The sequence below is a fragment of the Selaginella moellendorffii genome, unplaced genomic scaffold (genome assembly GCF_000143415.4).
Source record: "Selaginella moellendorffii unplaced genomic scaffold, v1.0 SELMOscaffold_20, whole genome shotgun sequence".
Classification (NCBI taxonomy): Eukaryota; Viridiplantae; Streptophyta; class Lycopodiopsida; order Selaginellales; family Selaginellaceae; genus Selaginella; species Selaginella moellendorffii.
Genome location: NW_003314281.1, coordinates 817,440 through 839,149, shown reverse-complemented (window position 1 = coordinate 839,149; position 21,710 = coordinate 817,440). Strand labels below are relative to the sequence as shown.

General features: G+C 45.3%; 8 protein-coding genes across 9 annotated transcripts; 5 read left to right on the top strand and 3 right to left on the bottom strand.

Moving 5' to 3' along the window:
- Nucleotides 1-2,308: 2,308 nt before the first annotated feature.
- On the top strand, nt 2,309-3,455 carry LOC9636530 ((3S,6E)-nerolidol synthase-like). The gene has a single exon (XM_002972904.2). The coding sequence runs from the start codon at nt 2,323-2,325 to the stop codon at nt 3,412-3,414; it is 1,092 nt and encodes a 363-aa protein (XP_002972950.1). The 5' UTR covers nt 2,309-2,322; the 3' UTR covers nt 3,415-3,455.
- On the bottom strand, nt 3,375-4,928 carry LOC9637290 (uracil phosphoribosyltransferase). 2 transcript variants are annotated; one of them, XM_024677821.1, is made up of 11 exons: nt 4,829-4,928; nt 4,611-4,736; nt 4,434-4,512; nt 4,317-4,375; nt 4,181-4,258; nt 4,052-4,133; nt 3,950-3,998; nt 3,836-3,897; nt 3,720-3,787; nt 3,607-3,662; nt 3,375-3,558 (listed from the first exon to the last, which is right to left on the bottom strand). In XM_024677821.1, exons 1-11 carry the CDS (start codon nt 4,880-4,882, stop codon nt 3,459-3,461), a joined length of 813 nt encoding a protein of 270 aa, XP_024533589.1. In that variant the 5' UTR covers nt 4,883-4,928; the 3' UTR covers nt 3,375-3,458. The 2 variants fall into 2 exon arrangements, with proteins under 2 accessions (XP_024533589.1, XP_002972726.2); XM_002972680.2 differs by lacking the exon at nt 4,611-4,736.
- A 1,218-nt stretch (nt 4,929-6,146) lies between these two features.
- LOC9637289 lies at nt 6,147-6,806 on the top strand. The gene has a single exon (XM_002972903.1). The coding sequence runs from the start codon at nt 6,147-6,149 to the stop codon at nt 6,804-6,806; it is 660 nt and encodes a 219-aa protein (XP_002972949.1).
- Nucleotides 6,807-7,918: 1,112 nt separating this feature from the next.
- LOC9637288 (guanine nucleotide-binding protein-like NSN1) lies at nt 7,919-10,330 on the top strand. Its single transcript, XM_024677878.1, has 9 exons — nt 7,919-7,974; nt 8,031-8,287; nt 8,353-8,479; nt 8,542-8,715; nt 8,771-8,979; nt 9,034-9,298; nt 9,366-9,545; nt 9,630-9,844; nt 9,905-10,330. The coding sequence occupies exons 1-9, from the start codon at nt 7,956-7,958 to the stop codon at nt 10,226-10,228; spliced, it is 1,770 nt and encodes a 589-aa protein (XP_024533646.1). The 5' UTR covers nt 7,919-7,955; the 3' UTR covers nt 10,229-10,330.
- Nucleotides 10,331-12,342: 2,012 nt separating this feature from the next.
- LOC9637286 (protein SRG1) lies at nt 12,343-13,093 on the bottom strand. The gene is made up of 2 exons (XM_024677903.1): nt 12,744-13,093; nt 12,343-12,619 (listed from the first exon to the last, which is right to left on the bottom strand). Exons 1-2 carry the CDS (start codon nt 13,091-13,093, stop codon nt 12,343-12,345), a joined length of 627 nt encoding a protein of 208 aa, XP_024533671.1.
- A 232-nt stretch (nt 13,094-13,325) lies between these two features.
- LOC112347268 (pentatricopeptide repeat-containing protein At2g33680-like) lies at nt 13,326-17,700 on the bottom strand. The gene is made up of 2 exons (XM_024677902.1): nt 17,335-17,700; nt 13,326-16,211 (listed from the first exon to the last, which is right to left on the bottom strand). The coding sequence occupies exons 1-2, from the start codon at nt 17,698-17,700 to the stop codon at nt 13,326-13,328; spliced, it is 3,252 nt and encodes a 1,083-aa protein (XP_024533670.1).
- A 1,269-nt stretch (nt 17,701-18,969) lies between these two features.
- On the top strand, nt 18,970-19,997 carry LOC9637284 (protein SRG1). The gene is made up of 3 exons (XM_024677901.1): nt 18,970-19,328; nt 19,458-19,692; nt 19,908-19,997. The coding sequence occupies exons 1-3, from the start codon at nt 18,970-18,972 to the stop codon at nt 19,995-19,997; spliced, it is 684 nt and encodes a 227-aa protein (XP_024533669.1).
- Nucleotides 19,998-20,049: 52 nt separating this feature from the next.
- Nucleotides 20,050-20,466, top strand: LOC9636528 (SKP1-like protein 1A). Its single transcript, XM_002972897.2, has one exon. It carries the CDS (start codon nt 20,053-20,055, stop codon nt 20,464-20,466), a length of 414 nt encoding a protein of 137 aa, XP_002972943.1. The 5' UTR covers nt 20,050-20,052.
- Nucleotides 20,467-21,710: the final 1,244 nt, after the last annotated feature.

Here is a 21,710-nt window from a genome sequence, read left to right as displayed (position 1 = left end):
TATCCGTGTTCATTTCCGTATTCCGTGTTTGTGTTCAAAAAATTGAATGCCGTGTTCGTGTTCATGTTCATGTTTTGAAGCTATGTCCTATGGTAAATCACTATAGAATAAAGGGTAAAAACCACATGTGCTACACACTCAAACCATTGTACCACTGCAGTGCTGTCCCTTGGAGACACGTGGGAAACTCACGCAAACATTAAACATCATCCCAAGAATGATATATGGCAATCACTGTGAAGTGATCGAACTAATGGTACACATTATCTCTAGGATTCCCACGAAAGAACTCGGGCCAAATGCAAGGATTGGCACCAAGAGCAAGAGGAGCTGTACCATGTGCCATGAATGCTGCCATCAACTAAGTTTGGTTGTTCAATTGCAATCACATAGCATTAAGCAATTGCACCAACTGTTGCTCTAGGGTCAAAAGAGGAGGAGACTACTGCTCTGCCATAAAGATAAATGAAAAAGAAAGAGCAAAAGAAGATAAATGAAAAAAAATACTAGAAGGAAAGAGAGATTTAAATGATGCAAAAGCTAAATCGAAACTAAAATCTTGAAATAAAAGAATAAAAAGAAGAAAATGGAAAAAGTTAAATCTAGACAACCCAAAAGCTAGATTTAAACCAAAATCCCAAATCCAAACACTTCTCAAGGACAATCAAAAGTGCCCCTCATCTCCACCAATTGAGGGCATAGAATATAGAAAGGGATATGCATATCAATTAGCCCAAAAATCCTAATTTATATGCAAAAATGAGTGGTCCAAATTGAAATCACTCAGATGGCTACCAAAATCTAACTATGTTAATATTAGTATATGGTATCATAACCGTACACTTGGACCTCACACACACACACACACCTGGTATGATATTTAGATATATGTATATATATGTATATAGATATGTATAGATGTATGTATATATATGTATATGCATATACACATGTATGTATATATATATCATATGTATACATACATACATATATATATATATATATATATATATATATATATATATATATATATATATATATACATATATTTATAGATTTATTTATATATCTTGTCACTAGTATAAGAACTATATAGTTATAATATGGTGAGGAAGCCCCAATGGTCAATGGGACTTAGTTATAGGTGGTGTCCTATAATACTTTCACCACACAATCTTACACTTACACTTAATATAATTTACCATTATTAATAAAATGCTGGTCATAGACTAGGATCATAGGATTAAAATGGAGAATAATCCCTCTACTTTTCCTTTTAAAAAAGTATAAACAATTGCAGATTAATGATTGTTGCAAAACCAATTAAGGTAATGAAAAAGGAAAAAAACTTTACCTTTTAAAGATTAGAAACCAATAATATGAGTATTTTTCATATTCTGCACTTCCTTTATAAAGTTTTTGTTATTACAGTTTTGAATAAGTTCAATTTGATGCAATTATTTACAGCATTGTTTGACAACCATTTTTGAGGCAAAAGAGAATTTAAATCCTCTTTATCTTGAGTTGTCATAGTGTAGAAATTAAACATAGAATGAATATCTCCAAATTGTTAACCTCAAAAAGCTCAAGAAATACTGATCGATCAACATCAATCTTATCAACAATAATCTAGAAAGAAGCGAGGTTCTGACTTCTTGACATTATATTAAAATATTACATGATATTTAGTTCATATGCTAGTGATGTTAAATCTATCTTATTTGTGCGGAGTAAATTCATGCATAGCAATACTCTTCTGATTGTCAATCTATACCTCCTATGTAACAACCAAGACTTTTCCATAGTACAATCAATTAAGTATAATTTATACTTTTATAGTTGTTTGTGTGGAAATTTGCAACAACCAAGACTTTTCCATAGCACAATCAATTAAGCATAATTTATACTTTTATAGTTGTTTGTGTGGACTTTTCTATAGCACAATCAATTAAACATAATTTATACTTTTATAGTTGTTTGTGTAGAGATTTTGGGTTCCTCACAATATGCACTATCCTAACCACACCAAAAAGAAATAAATTAAAAGTCTAGAGACGAAGGATTCAATCTTTACCTTTTCTTAGATTAATATCCTTAAAAGGAAAACGTGGGAGCACTCTCTCTAAATTAATAATAACAACCTTTAAAAAGTTGTGCCAGTCATTTAGTACTACGCCACTTGAATTAGTACTACGCTACTTTTAAAAGTTTGACTTTTAAAAGTTTGAATTTTGAAGACGTCATAGCCACAAGATCTAGTATATAAACAAGGATTCAAAACCCAGGCATCTGTGTGAGCATTCTCTTCTTTAAGAATAAAATATGGAAGATGTTCTAGTTTCCAGAATTTTGGGTGTCACCCATTTCGAGCTCCCATTGCTTCCCAACAACATTGCATTTTATTGCCACCCGGAATTCCAATCAATCAGCCTCCAAATCGACGAGTGGTTCCTTGGCAAGATGAGAATCGCCGACGAGACTTCCAAGAAGAAGGTGCTGGAGTCCAGGATCGGTTTGTACGCCTGTATGATGCATCCCAATGCTGAGAGAGAGAAGATTGTGCTGGCCGGGAAACATCTCTGGGCCGTCTTCCTCCTTGACGATTTGCTGGAATCCAGCGCCACACAAGAGATCCCGAAGCTCAACGCCACCATCTCCAACCTTGCCAGTGGAAATTCCAACGAGGATGTCACAAATCCTGTGTTGGTTCTCTACCGAGAAGTTATGGAAGAGATCCGGGCTGGTATGGAGCCACCATTGCTGGACCGTTACGTGGAGTGCCTGGGAGCTTCACTGGAAGCCGTGAAGGATCAAGTTCACCACCGAGCCAAGAAAAGTATCCCTGGAGTGGAAGAATACAAGCTTGCCCGCCGTGCCACTGGATTCATGGAAGCTGTCGGCGGTATCATGACTGAGTTCTGTATGGGAATCCGCCTCAACGAAAGTCAAATCCAGTCTCCAGTCTTTCGAGAGCTCCTCAATTCTGTGTCTGATCACGTTGTTCTTGTCAATGATCTCTTGTCCTTCAGGAAAGAGTTCTATGAAGGTGCTGGTCACCACAACTGGATCTCAGTTCTCCTGCAGCACAGCCCCAGCGGGACGAGGTTCCAGGGTGCCATCGATCAGCTCTGCGAGATGATCCAAGAAGAAGAGCTCTCAATCCTGGCATTGCAGAGGAAGATTTCCAGTGAAGAAAATAGCGACTCGGAGCTGATGAAGTTCGCAAGGGAGTTCCCAATGGTTGCTTCCGGGAGCCTCATGTGGTCGTATGTCACTGGCCGCTACCATGGCTATGGTAATCCGCTGCTGACTGGGGAGATTTTCAGCGGAACTTGGCTGCTCCATCCCATGGCCACCGTCGTCTTGCCAAAGTCTACAGTAAACCATTTGGTATATTCTCATGTTATTCTTTGAGATTGTTCTATGAAATAAAAGTTAAGAATCTCGTTAGCGCACTGCTACGTTGCGAAGCTCCTGTCACCCGCATCACCCAGACCAGGAACTATATAACCTTTGTCATTCAGCTCGGGATCGATAATGCCAGCGTAAACTTTGAGCCTACATTTCCCGAAGGCATGAGAGTTCCAATGAGTAACAGAAGCTTACCCAGGAAACTTTTCGCTCAATTTCTTCAAAGCTGGAGGAGCGGCAACAGCGGCAACCTTTTTAAGTTCGAAGTGAGAAACAAAAGCGCGAAGGAAGAAAAAAAACAGGTTTACCACTCGCATAAGTCTATGATCGATTCCCCGTTTAATGAGCTCCTCGATGGCAGCAATCATCGTTCCACCTTACAAGGAAAGCCTGTGAATATTTTCTTCACACGAACATGCCATACCTGTTGCTAGCATAGGATCTGCCACAAGAACGCGAGCATGCTCCGGGAGCTTTTCCGGAAGTCTGCTTCATGCTATCAAAGATCGCTCGGTGCATCCAAAAATTTTAAGCTTACTTGTTCAAGTACAGCGTTGGTTGTAGCGTCTCTTCGTCTCTAACGAATCCTGACACCAGAAGATTAAGAAAAGGCTCATCTGAAAAGCGATAAAACTTTCACCTAAGTGATAAGTTTGGGTAGCAGGGAGTACCGAAGCTACGTGCTCCACGAGTACAAGTCCTGCTCGCAAAATCGGCACAACCTAGACGAAACATGTAAGCAAATCCGGGAATTTCATACTTACCATACCTTTATAGGTTCTCTTGGATCGACAAATTCGACATCAGCTACACCGCAGGGAGTTTGCACTTGGCCAGTCATGGTAACCTTTCTAACAAGCATTAGAACTTTATCACAGACAAATGATCCAAGGCAAATAACTCACCAGCCAGTCCCGAGAAGCTTCATATATGAGAATCCTCCCGAGCTCTGCCATCGCGCTCTCTGCGAAGAGAACAAGACTTTGAGAAACGAAAATGAAAATGGAGATAGAAAGGAGTACTGAAAACTGGGGGTGGCGTTGATTCGTTCCGAAGAACAGCCACCCAGTGCTTCACCAGAGGATGAGCGGGAACATAAATCTGCGATCCACACCACCTTAAAAGACTATTCCACAAAATCAAAGGAAAGCAAGGAAAAAAGTTTTTTTTCACCATCAAGCAATGCAAGGAGAGAGTACCAGCATTTGTTCAGTGCTTGGCGACTTTCCGGCCACGGAAGTAGCACGCAAAGCCCTGTCCCTCGCTTGTGATTTCCACTTGCTTGGAAAACAAGCCTGGCTTCTCAAGCAGCAGGCAGACATCCTCTACACAAAGACGATTCGACACTCAAATTCTTTCCTCCAGCATTTGGATTTGGACGCAAAGAAAAGGAAAAGCACAGCCGCAAAAGATTTACCTGCTGGGGGAGCTGTGACTGTGGCAGCGCCGCGCGCATTGCCATGAGATCCATAGCCCCGGCGCTCCCTTGCCCTAGGCGGCAAAAGGCTCTGCTAGGGCTCTTCGCTAATCTTGAAATCAGGATATTCGATGTAGAGGAGAATATCCTACTGTTTAAAATTCTGGCGGGTAATTTAAAATTCTTCTTCAGAGCTGTCTAGCACGTCCAAAATTCGAGCACGCCAAAAGCAATCATAGTCGCGAGATTCTTCATAACTTGGATCGCCCAAATTTCGCTGTGGATCAAAAGTAATCCCTAGGTTGAATTGATCTAGAGCAGCGGTGGGCCTAGTAGTGATGGGAATGGAATTTGTCTCCTACCACTTATCATGCACGAAAAAAAAAAAAAAAAAGAGGGAAGAAGAAAGTAAAGCTTTTTAGGTGCAGTGGAAGTGGAGACTTGCTTGAGCCTTGTTCCTCCATGAAATCTTTTCTGAAATCTTTTCATAGCTTTCTCGCCCCCAAGTTGTTTTGCTGACGAGGACCTTGTAGCTAATGGACACATTGTCGGAGGACCATAAAATCACGACGAAATTTTTCACTTCTTTTCGTTCAAGTTGCAGCATTTCAAAGATCATTTAGACGCTTGGATGATCGAATCAACCGATCGCGTGTGGCTGCTTCTCACAATCACCGACGCTTGCTCCAATATTTCTAGATGCTTGTCTTGCGCTGGAACAGTGAAAGCTATATAACTTGAAGAACAACGCTACCATCTTTGCCCAAACATGACAGAACAAAGCGGACAAACTAGAAGATTCCGTGAAAGGATATGTATTAGAATAGTAAAAAAATCAAAAGACCTTGCCGATATATTTAGCCCTAACTCTAACCTAAAACACCTGTTTTACAAGTTGCTTCAATAGAACAATGTGAGGCAGCTAACGCGCCAACAAAATTCCTGAAAAAGGTAAATCTCCCCTCTGGTGACGTGGACACTGGCGGCAGAGCTGGCAGTGCTGACACGTGCTACCGTACGCCAAGCTAGCGCATTTTCTACACTGTGGGTAACTATAAGGGTAAATAAAAGCTGGGCGAGTTTAGATAAGGCGCTATTCTTAGGGGCTTCACATGTTCTTGGCCATGGCCGCGCCCAGCTGCGTTGAAAATTTGTGGGTCTCGAGCTGTGGATGCTTCGCGGAGTGCCTGATTTCCCTCCCCAGTCTAATCGCCGCTCATCGTCTCATCATAGGATAGGGGAAGAAGCGCTAGATCGAAGATAACTCTACTTACGACTAGCTAGATCGTCGCGCGAATCGATCGAAGGAGTTTGATTCATGGCCAAGACGGAGTCATCGCTCAAGCACTCGAATCTGAGCTACATGCTGCGCGACCACAAGAAGAAGATGCTGTCCTCGCGGGAGAAGATGTTCCTGGGCTGCGATGCCGAGGCCAATGCCGGCGCGGAGGTGGATTTGAGCGAGCTGGAGGAGCACGACATCTGGGCCGCCATGGAGAACCATCTCAGCGATCTCGATCTCCACCACCACCAGGAGGATCATCGCGAAGATCTGGAGGAGAACTATCATCGAGGAGGCTATGGATTGGCGTCGTCGCTGAGCAGCAAAGCCACCCCGCAGAACATCGTCTCCGCCACCGAATTCCACGGGCGGAGCTCCGGGAAGTCGCTGCTCCGCCAGCAATCGGCGCCCATGAACGTCCCCGACTGGTCCAAGATCTTGGGAAGCAGCGCCACCAAATCTGCGGCCCGGCAGAGCGTTTTCCGCGAGGACGACGGATCCGACGACTCGGAGGACGAGTGGTCGCGGGAGGATCATCTTCCGCGGCGGCTGCCACCGCACGAGGTCGTGGCGCGGGATTACGCGCGCAGCCATAGCGTGGCCTTCTCGGTTTGCGACGGCGCGGGTCACACTCTCAAGGGGAGGGATTTGAGCAGAGTTCGCAATGCTGTTCTCAAGCAAACGGGCTTCCTGTGAAGAACACACACACACGTCCATTTCTCTTTTGACTGAGGATAGCAATGGTTCATGTGATAGATCGATTTGGAGACATCGCGTGTCAAAGGTTTGTGGGTTCCTTGGAAGTTCCTCTCTTGGTCTTTCGTTTTTTTTCCTTTCTGGGTCCTTTCGATCGATCGAATCTGTGATTTGGCCTGGCCTAGTCTTCTTCTAAGTGTACATATTATGTGGAGGTAACTTGCTAGAACTTTTATGGCTTTGTGGAAAAGCTTTTCATCGCTGCTTCTCCCATTTGCGTGTGAGACCGAAGAAGTAGTTTGTGATTTGTATAAAACAATCTCTTTCTTGAGCTTCACTGACAAGTACGGACAGAGACCCTGTGCTGTACGGCAGCTCCAAAAGCTGGAGGAAATAACTGACTATGGATCGCGCTGTTGCGTTGTGAGTGGCGAGTGGCAATTTACAACATGAATGCATCCACAGAGAAAAAAGGCCTTTTGTAAGCAATAATTTAAATATTTTTAAATTACTGTTATTTGTATCGTTTATTTTTATTTGTGGGTGTTTCTCTGTTTTTAATTTTCTCCCGAATTTTTTAATTGGTCGCCAGTTTCAGGAAATCAGAAGAAAATGGGCCATGTGTTCCTTGCATGATGTCGAGAGGCTCTTTTGTTTGTTTGGGAGGAGGCCGAGATTCCTTACATGAATTCTAGTGATTAGTTCTTTTATCCTATGCGATGAGCAGGGGAATTTTAGCCATTTGATCTTTGTGGGCCTGCAGAAAAGCATGCAAATCCAAACTATACGAAACATTGCTCTACTAATAAGTAAATGGGCTTTGATTGAGAAGGACCCGCATGTGAAATGTGGGCCAAGACAATCAATCATTACAATTAGGATAAGAAAAAACTATGCCACCTTTTTCTATTTTCACTCAAAAACCTAGTGATCAACTGATATGTAATGGAGATTTGGTGACGACAAAAACTCACACCCATTTTATTGCTATCAACGATTTGCCACAGTCTGTTGTTTCTGTTTCAAGTCAAATCCTTTGATTTGCTCGGTGGCGTCAGCAGATATTCTCTCTTTGGTTGGTTGGTGCTGGGAATCGAACCCGTCGCGGAGAATTAGGGCTTTTCTAGGGTTTTGGTTTTTCGGGTCGCCATGGTGAAGAAGAGCAAGAGTATGTGTCGTAGCTAGAGCCGAGGTCTGTGATCTAATCGCTTTTTCTTTCTCCAGAGAGCAAGAGCAAGCGCGTCCCATTGCGCAAGAAGTACAAGATTATCAAGAAGGTGAAGGAGCACCACAAGAAGAAGGCCAAGGAAGCGAAGAAGCAAATCGGGAAGAAGAAGCCCAAGGTCGAGAAGGATCCAGGGATTCCAAATGCGTGGCCTTTCAAGGAGCAAGAGCTCAAGGCGCTCGAGGAGAGGCGTGCCAGAGTTCTGAAGGAGCTAGAAGAGAAGAAACTAGCTAAGAAATTACGTGCCAAAGAGCGAGTAAGTTTCTTTCTTTTCTCGTTCTGTGGATTCATTCGGTGCGTGAATGTCTTCTTCTTTTTCAGGCAGAACTTCGGAAGCGTGGTGTTCCCGAAAAAAATGAGCTCGATGATCTTGTACGCGATACCGAAACTAGGACAGCGCAGTTTGAGAGAGCCTCGCGGAATAAAACTTCTAGTTCTTCTTCTCAAGGTATTTTTTGTGGAGCTGATTCTTGCTAGCTAGCTTGGCTTAAAGAGGAACTTTGAGCGCAGATGGATCCAAGAGAGCTTTTTACAAGGAACTCTTGAAGGTGATCGAGGCGTCTGATGTTATCATCGAGGTTCTCGACGCTCGGGATCCTCTGGGAACACGTTGCCCTGACATGGAACGCCTGGTTTTCAAGTCGCAAACATCCAAGCGTCTAGTTCTCCTGCTCAACAAGATAGGTTCGTAAAAACGAGTGTGTTTATCGCTGTTTGTGATCTTTTGTCTTCCCGGCAGATTTGGTTCCAAAAGAGATTGCTGAGAAGTGGCTCAAGTACTTGAGAGAAGAGCTGCCGACGGTGGCTTTCAAGTGCAACACGCAAATGCAAAGAAGCAATCTAAGTCGCAAGAAGTCGAAGTCGAAAGTCATTCTGGAGACAAGTAGTGACTGCCTGGGAGCCGATACGCTCTTACAACTCTTGAAAAACTATTCCAGAAGCGACGAGGTTAGCTATTTATTTGGCTCTTCTTCCTTCTGACCTTTGTTCTTCGTACGCCAGCTAAAAAGAGCCATCACAGTTGGGATCGTTGGCTTGCCAAACGTTGGGAAGAGCAGCCTCATCAACAGCTTAAAGAGATCACGGGCAGTAAGTGCCGGAGGAACGCCTGGATTGACAAGGACGATGCAAGAAGTGCAGCTAGACAAGCATGTCAAGCTACTCGACTGCCCCGGAGTTGTCTTAGCAAGCGCAACTGACTCCAAACCTCTCATGGACTTGCGAAACTGTACGAGAATCGAGAAGCTTGCAGACCCTGTGGCACCGGGTAAGTCATGTTCTTGACTGCGTTTTTGTAATGTTCCTGAGTTATTTCTTTCCGCTTGCCTCTACAGTAAAGGAGATAGTGAGCAAGTGTGGTCATGAGAAACTGATGAGCTTCTACAAAATACCTTCGTTCAGCACGGTGGACGAGTTTTTGCAGCTCGTGGCCACGATTCGTGGCAAGTTTAAGAAGGGTGGTGTTGTGGACACTGAGACAGCTGCCCGGATAGTTCTTCACGACTGGAATGAAGGTAAGCAACGATCGAGAGGGAGAGAGAGAAGGGCTTCTTTCGCAAGAGTGCTGACAGGGGAAAATACCTGTTCTTGCTTTGCAGGGAAAATCTCGCATTACACTGTGCCTCCCGTGAGAGAACCAGCAGGGCCTTCCGAGTCAGCCATCGTGACGAGCTGGGGAAAGGAGTTTAACGTGGACGAGGTTTTCAAAAGAGAACAGTCCACTGTCATTGCGGGTCTTCCATGTTTAAGCGATGCGGATCATACGGAACTTCCAGCAGGCGCTCCAATGTCTATGGACGTTACAATGATGGAGGTAAGAAAGTCATTTTTTTCCTCGGGATTCCTTTGGATTGAGCCACATCCTTCTTTGTAGAACTCCGACGACGAAGATGAGAAGATTAATGAAGAAGGTGATGGAGTTGCGGAGTCCCAAGCGATGGATACAGCTGAGCTCCCGGCGAGAAAAGAGAAACAAGGCGTGCAGACTGAGAAGCTGTATGACGAGGAAGGCATTTTCAATCCTCGTCTGGCCAAGGCAGAGAAGAGGCGACGGAAAAAGTCGACGAAAGAGGCTGCGGCGATGGAGGGGACTTACGATTTCGACGTGGACTACGTTGACAGTGCTCCCCTCAAGAAGAAACAGCAGAAGAATCAGAGCAAGTCCAAGCAGAAAACCAGAAGCGACATGGAGATCTAAACGAGAAACGTTTGGAAAGTTGTTATCTCCTGGATTGCATATGCTCCTGGGATCCTTAAGTTTGTAGAATCGCTAAACAAGAACACTTTTTTGAAAAGGTTTTGGAGTTGACCTAGCCTTTTTTGATAGATTACAGGTAGCTCAATATTACTCAATAGGTTATAGCAATAACCCCACATAGATGTGGGATTAACCCTAATTAGAACTTCTGTTTTTGGAGATGTTATGAAACTCTAAATTTATGAGGAATGCTTTAAGATTTTTAGTTGTAAATCTACTATTGCATCATTTTCCTATGGTAAATTTACAATTATATGTTTCTATTAACCTTTTTTTTTTTCTTGTAGCAACTGATTGGATAAAAAGTAAAACTGTGGATGAAGTCATGGAATTTGTTAATAAAGAATTAAACATGTAAGTTGAAATATCACTTTTAATATTTCCTAATTATAACTTTTTCAAACAAATTGTAAAACACTTTCATTTACTGCTTAGGAAATTACATTGTAGCATGCTAACTAAAGATGGCATAAATCTTGCTCCATTAGACTATTTGTCTAAGCAAAGCAAAGCCTCTGTATAAAAAGGATGAGGAAAAAAACTTACAAAAAGTTTCATGAGCTGTATAATTTTGATGCTTTTTCTCTCTTTTTGTAATTACTTACACCATTATAACATTTCTAAATGCTCTTGGATGATCTTGGAGTCGTGGCGGAAGCCATATACTTTAAGCTGGAGCTCAGTTCTCCACTCGATTCATAAAGAAGTTGGACATTCGACCAAAACTTTGGTGTGAGAATGCGAGGGTGGCGAGCTCCTTGAGCCTCGCATAGGAAACCATGCACCACTTTTTTTAGGCAAGCGAGGTCCCATCTTTGTGCCGACATTCTATAATATCATGCCAAGAAAGTGTAAGAAATCTCTTCTCTTATATAAACTCTTGGCATCAGACAAAGCTATGGAGTCGTGGACGCTTACCAGCACCTAGCGCCAGTTATCGACACGGACGAGTTTATGTTCCAGCTGACGAGCTTTCTCTCCGAGCACCCAATGTGCAGCCTTGACACAAGCTATGGAAGTCTTGACCAGGATTTGCTCGAAGTGGAGGACGCTCTTCGCAAGACTTACAAGGTCGATGCTATTGTGAATTGCACAGGCTTGGCTAGGGGGGATCTTGCCAAGGACGAGCTCGTGTATCCCCTCAGGGGAGATCTTCTTACCATTGCCAACGACGGAACCAGGTTCCCAGTTTTGAATCAGTGCTTAGGCGAGAGGCCGCTGAAGACATGGTTTTTATCCCAGGAACGAGAAAACGCTGGTTGTGGGAGGAATAGCCGAGGAGAGCGAAGTCAATAACATTGAAAAGGTATCAGTGGTACTTGTTTGCTTGATCGTTTTTTAGCTAGAAATCTTTGCAGGATTATGAACCAGTGAAGAACATGTTTGGCCGGAGTTTGAGCTTCTATCCACCTTTGAGGAACACCGACATGTCCGACTACTCTCTCAGGACTGAGGCCGGCTCGCATAGAAAACATCAGGCTTGGAAGAGAGACAAGGCTGAAAGATGGCAATCCTTCGGCTATAGTCCATAACTATGGTCACGGTGGTGCTGGTAAATGTTTCATTTTTTTCTTCTTCTGTATTAACCTTGCTTTGATTTTCCAGGATTTGCTCTTTTGGTTGCGCAGAGAACCTAGTAGCCATCGCTAAGCAACAAAAGATCTTGACTAATTATAATGGTAAACGAGAATTTATTGAGACTTCCTTTTGATATGGAACTTGATGTACATTATCAGCCAACCTCCTGGCCCAGGCCTTGACTTTTATGGACTAATCAATAGCATAGTAGTCGATGGTGATATTTTTACTACAGTTGTTTTCCAGCCTCTTATTCTCAAATCTCAACTTCAAATAATCTTCCTGCATAAAGCTTTTGTACTTTGGGTGACCACTCTCAAATTCTGGAATAGGAGCGATTCTAGTTTTGCCTTCGGGGAGATAGCTGTATACAAATGAGAAACGCTGAGCCTTGTTCGCTACTACACGATGAACGGCAGCTTTATAAAGTCCGTTTGTCCACACCTTTTGGGTTGAAAACAATGTGAGAAAAATATTTAAACCAATACCTCCTGATCACTTACTTGCAAGATGTCTCCAAGGTTTATAATCAGTGAATTTTCTTCTGGCACTACAAGGTGCCAAGTGCCATCTTTGAGGACCTGGTAACCAGGAACACGATTAAGCTGGGACACCACGGTGAAGATGGTACCATCTTGATGAGGGGCGAGAACTTGGCCCTGATAGTCGGAGCAAGCTGGATAGTGGAGAAAATTGTAGTAATCTGCATTCTTGTCATAGCACTTGTGGAGAGTGTCGCCAGGAGCTCCCAAGCTTTGGGACAAAATGGTCATCAAGTTGTGGCCCAGGTTTTGCATTTGTTTTGACAATTCCACGGCATCTGGCCTGTGATTCACTAGCAAGCTATTTAAGAATCTCTAAACTTTTGTGAAAGTACCTGAAGCTCGGTACTAAATCTGGCCACAAGGTGGACTTATCTTCTGCAGCAATCATGAAATGCTCCTTTCGATCTAGAGGTCCTCCTTTAGCACCACTTTGGTGCACGAAACCAACTGAATTGTCGGCGGTAGTAAATTTGCATTTGTATTCAAGAGGGAGCTCAAAGAAGCTGTGAGCATTTTGGAGTGCCTTGCTCAAGATGTGAGAATCCAAACCATGGTTAACCAGTTGAAACAGACCAAATTCCTTACACGCATTGCTGATCGTTTCCAACGATTCTAGGCGTTTCCTAGCTTCTCCTGGGTCTTCCATAAATAATGCAAAGTCCACCACTGGAATGCCCTCCATTTGATTACAACTGAGAATGTATTGGGGTGGAGCTTCTTAAGTACCAATTCTTTGTTCTCGGCTAAAGATTCTTGCCATGAAACACGACGGGAAACATGCTGGCTGAAGACGACTTCAGAAAGGTATATATATTATAAATCCTTCTTCCTAAAGATTCGTGGTATGAAACACGACAAGTGTACAAACTTTATGTGTTCGAACGCAACATATTATCCAGGTAAATGATCAAACATTAGCTGGCTGATGCTTCTAGCTTTGCCATGAGCGAGTAAGTGGATGTTTGTGTAACATCCAGCTTGAGCAACGCAGCATACGCAATCCTCCCAATCACCACATTGTTCCACTTCTCACACGCCGCCAGCAACGTCGTCCAAGTCACAACGCTGGGATCGTACGGCATCGTCTCCACAAGCCTGAGTGCCTCCTCGAGACGATTCGCGCGACCCAGCATGTCGACGAGGCAGTGATGGTGCTCGATCCCGGGCACCACCCCGTACACTTGGATCATCGCCCGGAACCATCTCTTCCCGGCGTCCACCATGCCCGCCCGGCTGCACGCCGCCAGCAGCGAGAGAAAGGTGACGCCGTTTGCATGGACGCCTTCACGTATCATGGCGTGGAAAACCTCAAGAGCCCGAGTGGTGTTGCCTTGGACCGAGTGCACGGAGACGAGGGCGCTCCAAATCACGGGGTCCGACCCCGTCTCGATCGACTCGAAGACCCGCTCGGCGTTTCCGGAGGATCCACACTTCCCGTACAGGTCCACCAGGCAGCTCGCCACCAGCAAGTCCGTCTCGATCGCCCCGCGGCAAATCTCGGCGTGGATGCTCCTGCCAGTCTCGAGGCAAGCTAAGTTTCCACCGGCCATGAGCGCCGCCGCGAAAGTCCGAGCGTTTGGAGCTACCATGGAGTTGTGCTTCATCCAAGAGAAGATCTCCAGGCCGAGGACACTCTCGCCGTTTTCCACGTAGCTGAGGATGAGAGCCGTCCACGAGACAACGTCGTGAAACTCCATCATATCAAACACTTTGCGAGCGTCCAAAACGCTGCCACACTTCCCGTAAGCGTTGATCATGGCACTCTCCACGAAAACATCCCAAGATTCGGACACAAGGGCTTGCACGTGGATCTCCATCACCTTCTCCAAGCAGCGCGCTTTCACGAGCTGGGATCCATCCCCGGATCGCTGTGATTCTTCTCTCACCGCCAAACCAGCACAGGCTTGCAACGCAGCCACGAAAGTCCGAGCAGTCGGCTCGCAGTGCTGGCGCTGGATCATGCTCGAGAAGAGCTCGAGAGCGAGCTCGTCTTGTCCGTTATCGGCATAGCCGAGGATTATCGTGTTCCACGATACAGCGTCGCGACCATCCAGCATCCGATCAAAGACAGCCCGAGCGCTCTCCAGGCTCCCACACTTGACGTAGAGATCGATCAAAGTGTTGGCAACGAATGTGTCCGAGTCACAGTAGCTTTGAGCTGCCAGAGCGTGGATCCTCGTCCCGAGTTCCAGGCACCAAGCGCGAGTAGCATTGCTTTGCGTCGAAGCGGCCAAGTTGGAGGCCGCCACTAGCACCGAGCTGAAGGTCCGAGCACTGGGAACGCATCCTTCGCATCGAATTTGCTCGAAGAGTTCGATGGCGGTCTCGTCCTGGTCGTTGCCGGCATAGCCGAGGATCATAGTGCTCCAGGACACAGCGTCGTGATCCAGCATCCTGTCAAAGACTCTCCTGGCGTCCATCAAGCTTCCACACTTGGAGTACATGTCGACCAGTGTGTTTGCCACGAAAGTCTCCGACTCGTAGCTCCTCTTCAAGATCTCCAAGTGAAGAGCCATTCCCTTCCTCAAGCTCTCCACCTTTACGAGCTTTCCATCGATTTGCTGTCCAATTTCTTTCGCTGCCAAGCTCGAGCAAGCGACGAGCGCAGCGACATAAGTTCTGGCATTTGGTTGACACTGCTGACACTCCATCATTTGCTGGAACAATCCAAGTGCTAGCTCGCCAAAACCATTCTCAGCGTATCCCAGGATCAAACACGTCCAAGTCACCACGTCCCTCTGGAGCATTCGATCGAAAACTTTGCGAGCTTCCGCCAGGTCTCCACACTTGATGTATAAATTCACTAGCGAGCTCGCCAAGAACATGTCCGACGCGCAGCCATCGTCCAGGGCTCGAGAGTGAATCGCCATCCCTCTTTGCAGGACAGCAACTCTTCTGTCGACTTTCTTCTCTTTCTCGGCCAAGCTCGTGCAGGCCACGAGAGCAGCAACGTAAGTCCGAGCATTCGGAACGCATGCATCCAACTCCATAGTCGAGAAGAGTCCCAAAGCCAGTTCTTCCTCGCGGTTCTCAGCGTAACCGCATATCAAAGACGTCCAAGAAACCACGTCTCGAGCAGGCATGGTGTCGAACACCTTGCGAGCATCCCGCAAGCTTCCACACTTGGAATACATATCGATCAATGCATTTCCAACGTAGATATCCAAGAGCAACCCGGCAGCCAGAGCTTCAGAGTGAAAAACCATGCCTTTCTCGAGAAACTTGATCATGACAGCCTTTCGTCCATGGCGGGCCTCTTCTTGCTCCTCTTCGTCCCCTCTCTCTTTCTTCAAACCCGTCGAGCTCAAGCTGGCACAGGCCTTCAATCCAGCCACGAAAGTTCGAGCATTGGGTTTCAGTCCCTCTTGCCGGATCCTTGAGATGGACTCGAGAGCTAGCGTTTCATGCGAGTTCAGCGCAAATGCCAGCACGAGAGCGTTCCAGGAGACGATGGTGCGCTCCGGCATTGCCTCAAACACTGCCATAGCATCCACCAGGCCGCCGCATTTGGCATACAAGTTGATCAACGAGTTGGCGACGAAGACGCTGGAGCAGCAGCCATCACTGCCGCCGAGAACGTCGGAATGAATCCTCTTTCCGGCGTTGAGCTCTCTGATTGAGCCGCTACTGCAAGCCTTGATCGCCGCCATTAGAACCTCCAGAGATGCTTCTTCTTCTTCCTCGCGATAGAGGCGAACCAACGTACCCATGAGGTCTCGCCAGCGCGATTTGCGATGGATGTGGCATCGCATTCTTGGCGGCCACAAGCGCCCAAATGACCGCCTCCGCGAGAGCTCATCCTGGAACCAAAAAATAGGGCGTTTGACTGGTCATACAAAAGCCCTAATATCACCTCAGTTGTAATAAAATGGAGGGCATGGGAGACAAGTCTCACCCAGGAATTGTTAGGAAACGCCTAGTATCGTTGGAAACAATCAACAAAACGTGTAAGGCATTTTTTTCTGTTTTAATTGGTTCACCATGGTTTGACACATCTTGAAAATGCTCACAGTTTCTTTAAGCTCCCTCTGGAATACAAATGCAAATTTACTACCGCCAACAATTTCAGTTGGTTTCGTGCACCAAAATGGTGCTAAAGGAGGACCTCAAAGATCGGAAGGAGCATTTTCTGATTGCTACGGAAAACAAATCCACTTTGTCGCCAGATCTACCACCAAACTTCAGGTAGTTTGTAGATTATTATATGTTTTTAAGTAGCTTGCAGATGCCGTCGAATTGTCACAACAAATGCAAAAACTGGGACGTAATGGCAATTTTGTCCCAAAGCCGCAATTGCTATGACAAGAATGGAGATTATTACAACTTCCTTCACTATCCAACTTTCTCAGACTACCAGGGCCAAGTTCTCGCCCTCATCAAGACGTTACCATCTTCACCATGGTCTCCCAGCTTAAGGTTAACTTGGCATCTTGTGGTGCCAGAAGAAAATTCACTGATTATCAACTTTGGAGACCTTATACAAGTAAGTGATCGCGATTAACTCATTCTTTGTGGTTTACAACCAAAAAGGTGTGGACAAACGGACTTTACAAAGGTGCTGTTCATCGTGTAGTAGCGAACAAGGCTCAACGTTTCTCCTTTGTTTACAACTATGTCCCCGAAGGCAAAACTAGAATTCGCTCCTCTTCCACCCAAAGTAGATTTATTTGAAGTTGAGATTTGAGAACAAGAGGCTGGGAAACAGCTTTAGTAAAAGCATCACTATCAAATTGATTAGTATTGAAATCAATAAAAACTAATTCAATTGTCATGGTCAAGCCGAGGATCAAAGCTCAGATAAAAGACCCAATTGTACACAAATACTCTCCAGGTGTCCATCAAGCTTCTCCACCTTGTGTTATCCTGCCAGCGACATAACTTCTGGTTGACACTGCTGCTGGAACAATCCAAGTGCTAGCTTGCCAAAGCCATTCTTGTGGAGCATTCTTGCGCCAACTTGACGTAAAAATTCACCAGCAAGCTCGCAACGAACATGTCAACTCGCTCATCCAGAAATTGAGAATGAATCATGATCTCCCATTGCAAGACAGACTTCACAACTCTTCCACCGACTTTCTTCTCTTTCTCGGCCAAGCAGGGTTTAGAATGAAAGCACGTGGATGTGCTAGACGTGGTGCACGAAAACATCAGCGGGAGATCGAGCGAGCAGTAAGTCCGAGCATTGGGAGTGCATACATCCAACTCCGTAGCCAAGAAGACTCCAAAGCCAATTCTTCCTCGTGGGTCGCTGCATATCGAAGATGTCCAAGAAACCATGTCGTTGTGCATCCCGCAAGCTTCCACATTTAAACTACATATCAATCAATCCGTAGATATCAGAGAGAAACCCGGCAGCCAGAGCTTGAGAGTGAAAAACTATGCCTTTCTCAAGAAACTTGTCCATGGCGGGCCTCGTCTTGTTCCTCTTCGTCGGCTCTTTCTTTCTTCGAACCCATCGCGCTCAAGCTAGCACAGGCCTTTCAATCCAGCGACGAAAGTTCAAGCATTGGGTTCCAGTCCGTCTTGGCGGATCCTTGAGCTGGACTCGAGCGCTAGCATTTCATGCGAGTAATGCCAGCATGAGAGCGTTCCAGGAAACGATGGTGCGCTCCAGCATTCCGCCATGGCATCCACCAAGCTGCCGCATTTGGCATACAAGTTGATCAGCGATGTTAAAGAAACAAGTTACAGTGCAAGGTAGGAAGTGCATATATGCTGCGTTTGCCCCCTTGGGCAAGGGAGCGAGTTGGCAGACCCTGGAGCAGCAGCAATCACTCCGAGGATGTCGGAATGGATCCCTTTCCCGGCGTCGCTTCTTCTGCCTCGCGATGGAGGCGAACCAACGTACCCATGAGCACGATTTGGGTTGGATGAGCATCCTTGGCGGCTGCAAGGGCCCAAATGCCCGCCTCCGCGCCAGGCTTTTGAGTCAATATTTTAAAAATCAAAACAAGTCAATACAACTTTCTCAACTATCCCAGTTGCTCCGACTACCCGTGCCAAGTTCTCGCCCCTCATCAAGACGGTACCATCTTAATCGTGTCAAGTATGATAATAGCGGTGCCATCTAACCTTGGAGACATTATATCAGGATTACTGGAGGGTTTAATTTGTTCTTTACAGGTGTGGATTACAAGGTGTTTACTGTCCACGTATGCCCGACTGAGAAGAAGCATGGGACCGTGTTCATCACGTAATAGCAAACAAGGAGCGCTCGATCAGAGCACTTCGACGCTAGAAAGAGCGACTTCCTCGGCGGCAGAACTAAACTCCTCGGCGTTTTTTCTTTCGCCAGCGCGATCTGCGATGGATGTGGCGCATTGGCGGCCACGACCGTCATTGACTTCGTGTTCAAATTATAACCCTAGTTCCGAACACGAAAGGTCAACGAAATTGTACAGTCCATAAAGAACCTGTTGTTGGCTTGGATCACTGTCTGCTTATAAATAGTGCACATTGTAAACAGTCCCTTGTCGTGTTTCAAGCCACGAATCTTTAGCAAAGCACAAAGATTTGCTACTTAAGAAGCCCCACCAACACAAGTCTCAGCGTTGTAAAATGGCGGCCATTCCAGTGGTGGATTTTGCACTATTTGTGGAAGACAAAGCTGGCACAGATATTGCTAGGAAACGCCTGGAATCACTGGCAACAATCAACAAAGCGTGTAGGGAATTCGGTCTGTTTCAAGTGATTAACCATGGTTTGGATTCTCTCCTCTTGAGCAAGGTACTCCAAAACGCTCACAGCTTCTTTGAGCTCCCTCTGGAGTACAAGTGCAAATTTAGCACTCCCAACAACGGAATGGGTTTCGTTCACGGAAGTGGTGCTAAAGGAGGACCTCCTGATCGAAAGGAACATTTCATGTTTGCTGCGGAAGATAAGTCCACCTTGTGGCCAGATCTAGTACCAAGCTTCAGGTACTTTCACAAAATCTTACATATTGTTAAATAGCTTACTCGTGAATCACAGGCCACATGCTGTGGAAGTGTCAAAACAAATGCAGAAACTGTGCGACAACATGATGGTCATTTTGTCCCAAAGCCTAGGAGCTCCCGACGAAACTGCTTTGACAAGAATGAAGATTACTTCAACTTTCTTCACTATCCAGGTTGCTCTGACTACCAGGGCCAAGTTCTCGCCCCTCATCAAGACGGTACCATCTTCACCATAGTGTCACAACTTAATCGTGTTCCTGGTTACCAGGTTCTCAAAGATGGGACTTGGCATCTTGTAGTGCCAGTAGAAAATTCACTAATTATCAACCTTGGAGACATCATACAGGTAAGTGGTATTTGTTCAAATCTTTTTCTCTCATTGTCTTCAACCGAAAAAAGGTGTGGACAAATGGACTTTACAAAGCTGCCGTTCATTGCGTAGTAGCCAACAAGAAGCAGCGTTTCTCGTTTGTTTACCACCATGTCGCCGAAGGCAAAACTAGGATCGCTCCTCTTCCAGAATTTGTGAGTGATCAGCCAAAGTACAAAAGCTTTCTCCAGGAGGAGTATTTGAAGTTGCGTTTTGAGAACAAGAGGTTGGGAAACAACTTCGAGAAAAACATCACTATTGATTATTATCTTGTTGATTAGGCAATTATCTGTTTTAGATCTTTTATGAATAAATTTCTAGGTTTAGGTTTCAAAGATGGCGAAGGTGACGCTAAAGAGTGCAGAGGGCGATGTGTTTGAGGTTGATGAAGAGTTAGCTTTGGAATCTCTGATGGTGAAAAACATGATTGAGGACGTTGGGTTAGATTCGGCGATATCTTTACCCAATGTTTCCAGCCCTATCCTGGCCAAGGTGATTGAATACATCAAGTTTCATATGGACGCTCAAAAGGACGGGAGTAAGAAGACCAGCGAGGAGATCAAGGCTTTTGACGACGACTTTGTTAATGTTGGTATTCCCACGCTCTTTGAAATGGTATTGGCCTCAAACTATCTCAACGTCAAGAGTTTGCTGAGTTTAACGTGCAACACTGTTGCCAACATGATCAAGACCAAGCCACCTGCAGAAGTTAAGGAGATGTTCACATCTGCTAAACAAGCTAAAGCGTGATTTATAGAGTTTCTTATGTTTTAGTTTTTTTATTCAGTAGCTCTATTCTTTACTGCTACCTAGAAAAGCCAAGGAATTTTTGTTGGTGGAGGATGTTCTTAACAATGGCTACGTTCTCTTGCGCATCCAAACAATAATGAAAATCCTGGCAAATTAAAACCAAAGTTAATATAAAAGAATATTTATTATTTTGAGAAGTTCTACCGCGCACCGTGCCATCTTGCCTTGTCTCTCTTCCAAGCTTGATGTTTTCTATGGGAGCCGGCCTCAATCCTACACGTCAGAGGTGGATAGAAGCTCAGACTCCGGCCAAACATGTGTGTCACATGAGAAAACGATGATTGTGGAGGAATAACCGAGGAGAACGACTGGGAAGTTGGCAATATTGACAAGGTCACTATGTTTGAGGCGTCTTTTGCTTGGTTCGTGTTGTAAATTTTAATTCTTTGCAGGAGAATGACACACATAAGTACTGATCCAAGGCTGGGAACTTCGTTCCATCATTGGCAATGCTGAGAAGAGCTCCCCTGAGGGGATAGACGAGGTCGTCCTTGGCAATCTCCCGGCTAGCCAAGCCAGTGCCTTGTAATCTTTGTGAAGAACGTCCTCAACTTCGACCAAATCTCTTCCATAGCTCGTGTCAAGGCTGCACATCGGGTGTTCGGAGAGAAAGCTCGTCAGCTGGAACATAAACTGGTCCGTGTTGATAACCGGTGCTAGCATCCACAGCTTTGGCTGATGCCGAGCTCTTGGATAGTCCTGGAGTCATGGCGGAAGTTGTCAACTTGTGTCTGGAGCTCCAGCATCTTCTCCAACAATCCTCCACCCAGTTCTTAGAAAAGTTGGACATTCATTCTCACCGGGGTGCTCCTTGTACCTCGCATATGAACCATGCACCACTCTTTGCCTTTGCAAGCGAGGTCTCATCTTTTTGCCGACCTGCAAGAAAAAAAGTATATGAACTCAAATACAAATAGGTTCTTCTAATAGCTTTATAGAAAAAGAAAGGAGGTGTGAGCTTACCAAGACAGAAGGTGGCCACTCCCAAAGTGCTCCAGCAATCTGAGAAGTGAACTTGATCTCAGCAAAAAGAGAGGCAAATTGCTTGGAGAGGATAGTGCTTCAAAAGTCCCCAAGCTGTTGTCACTTGCTCCAACAACAAGAATGTGGATGATTTCCTTGTTAACATGTCCATAATTCAATTTTTCATTCATTCAAACTATGACTTTAGCTGTATTTTAAAT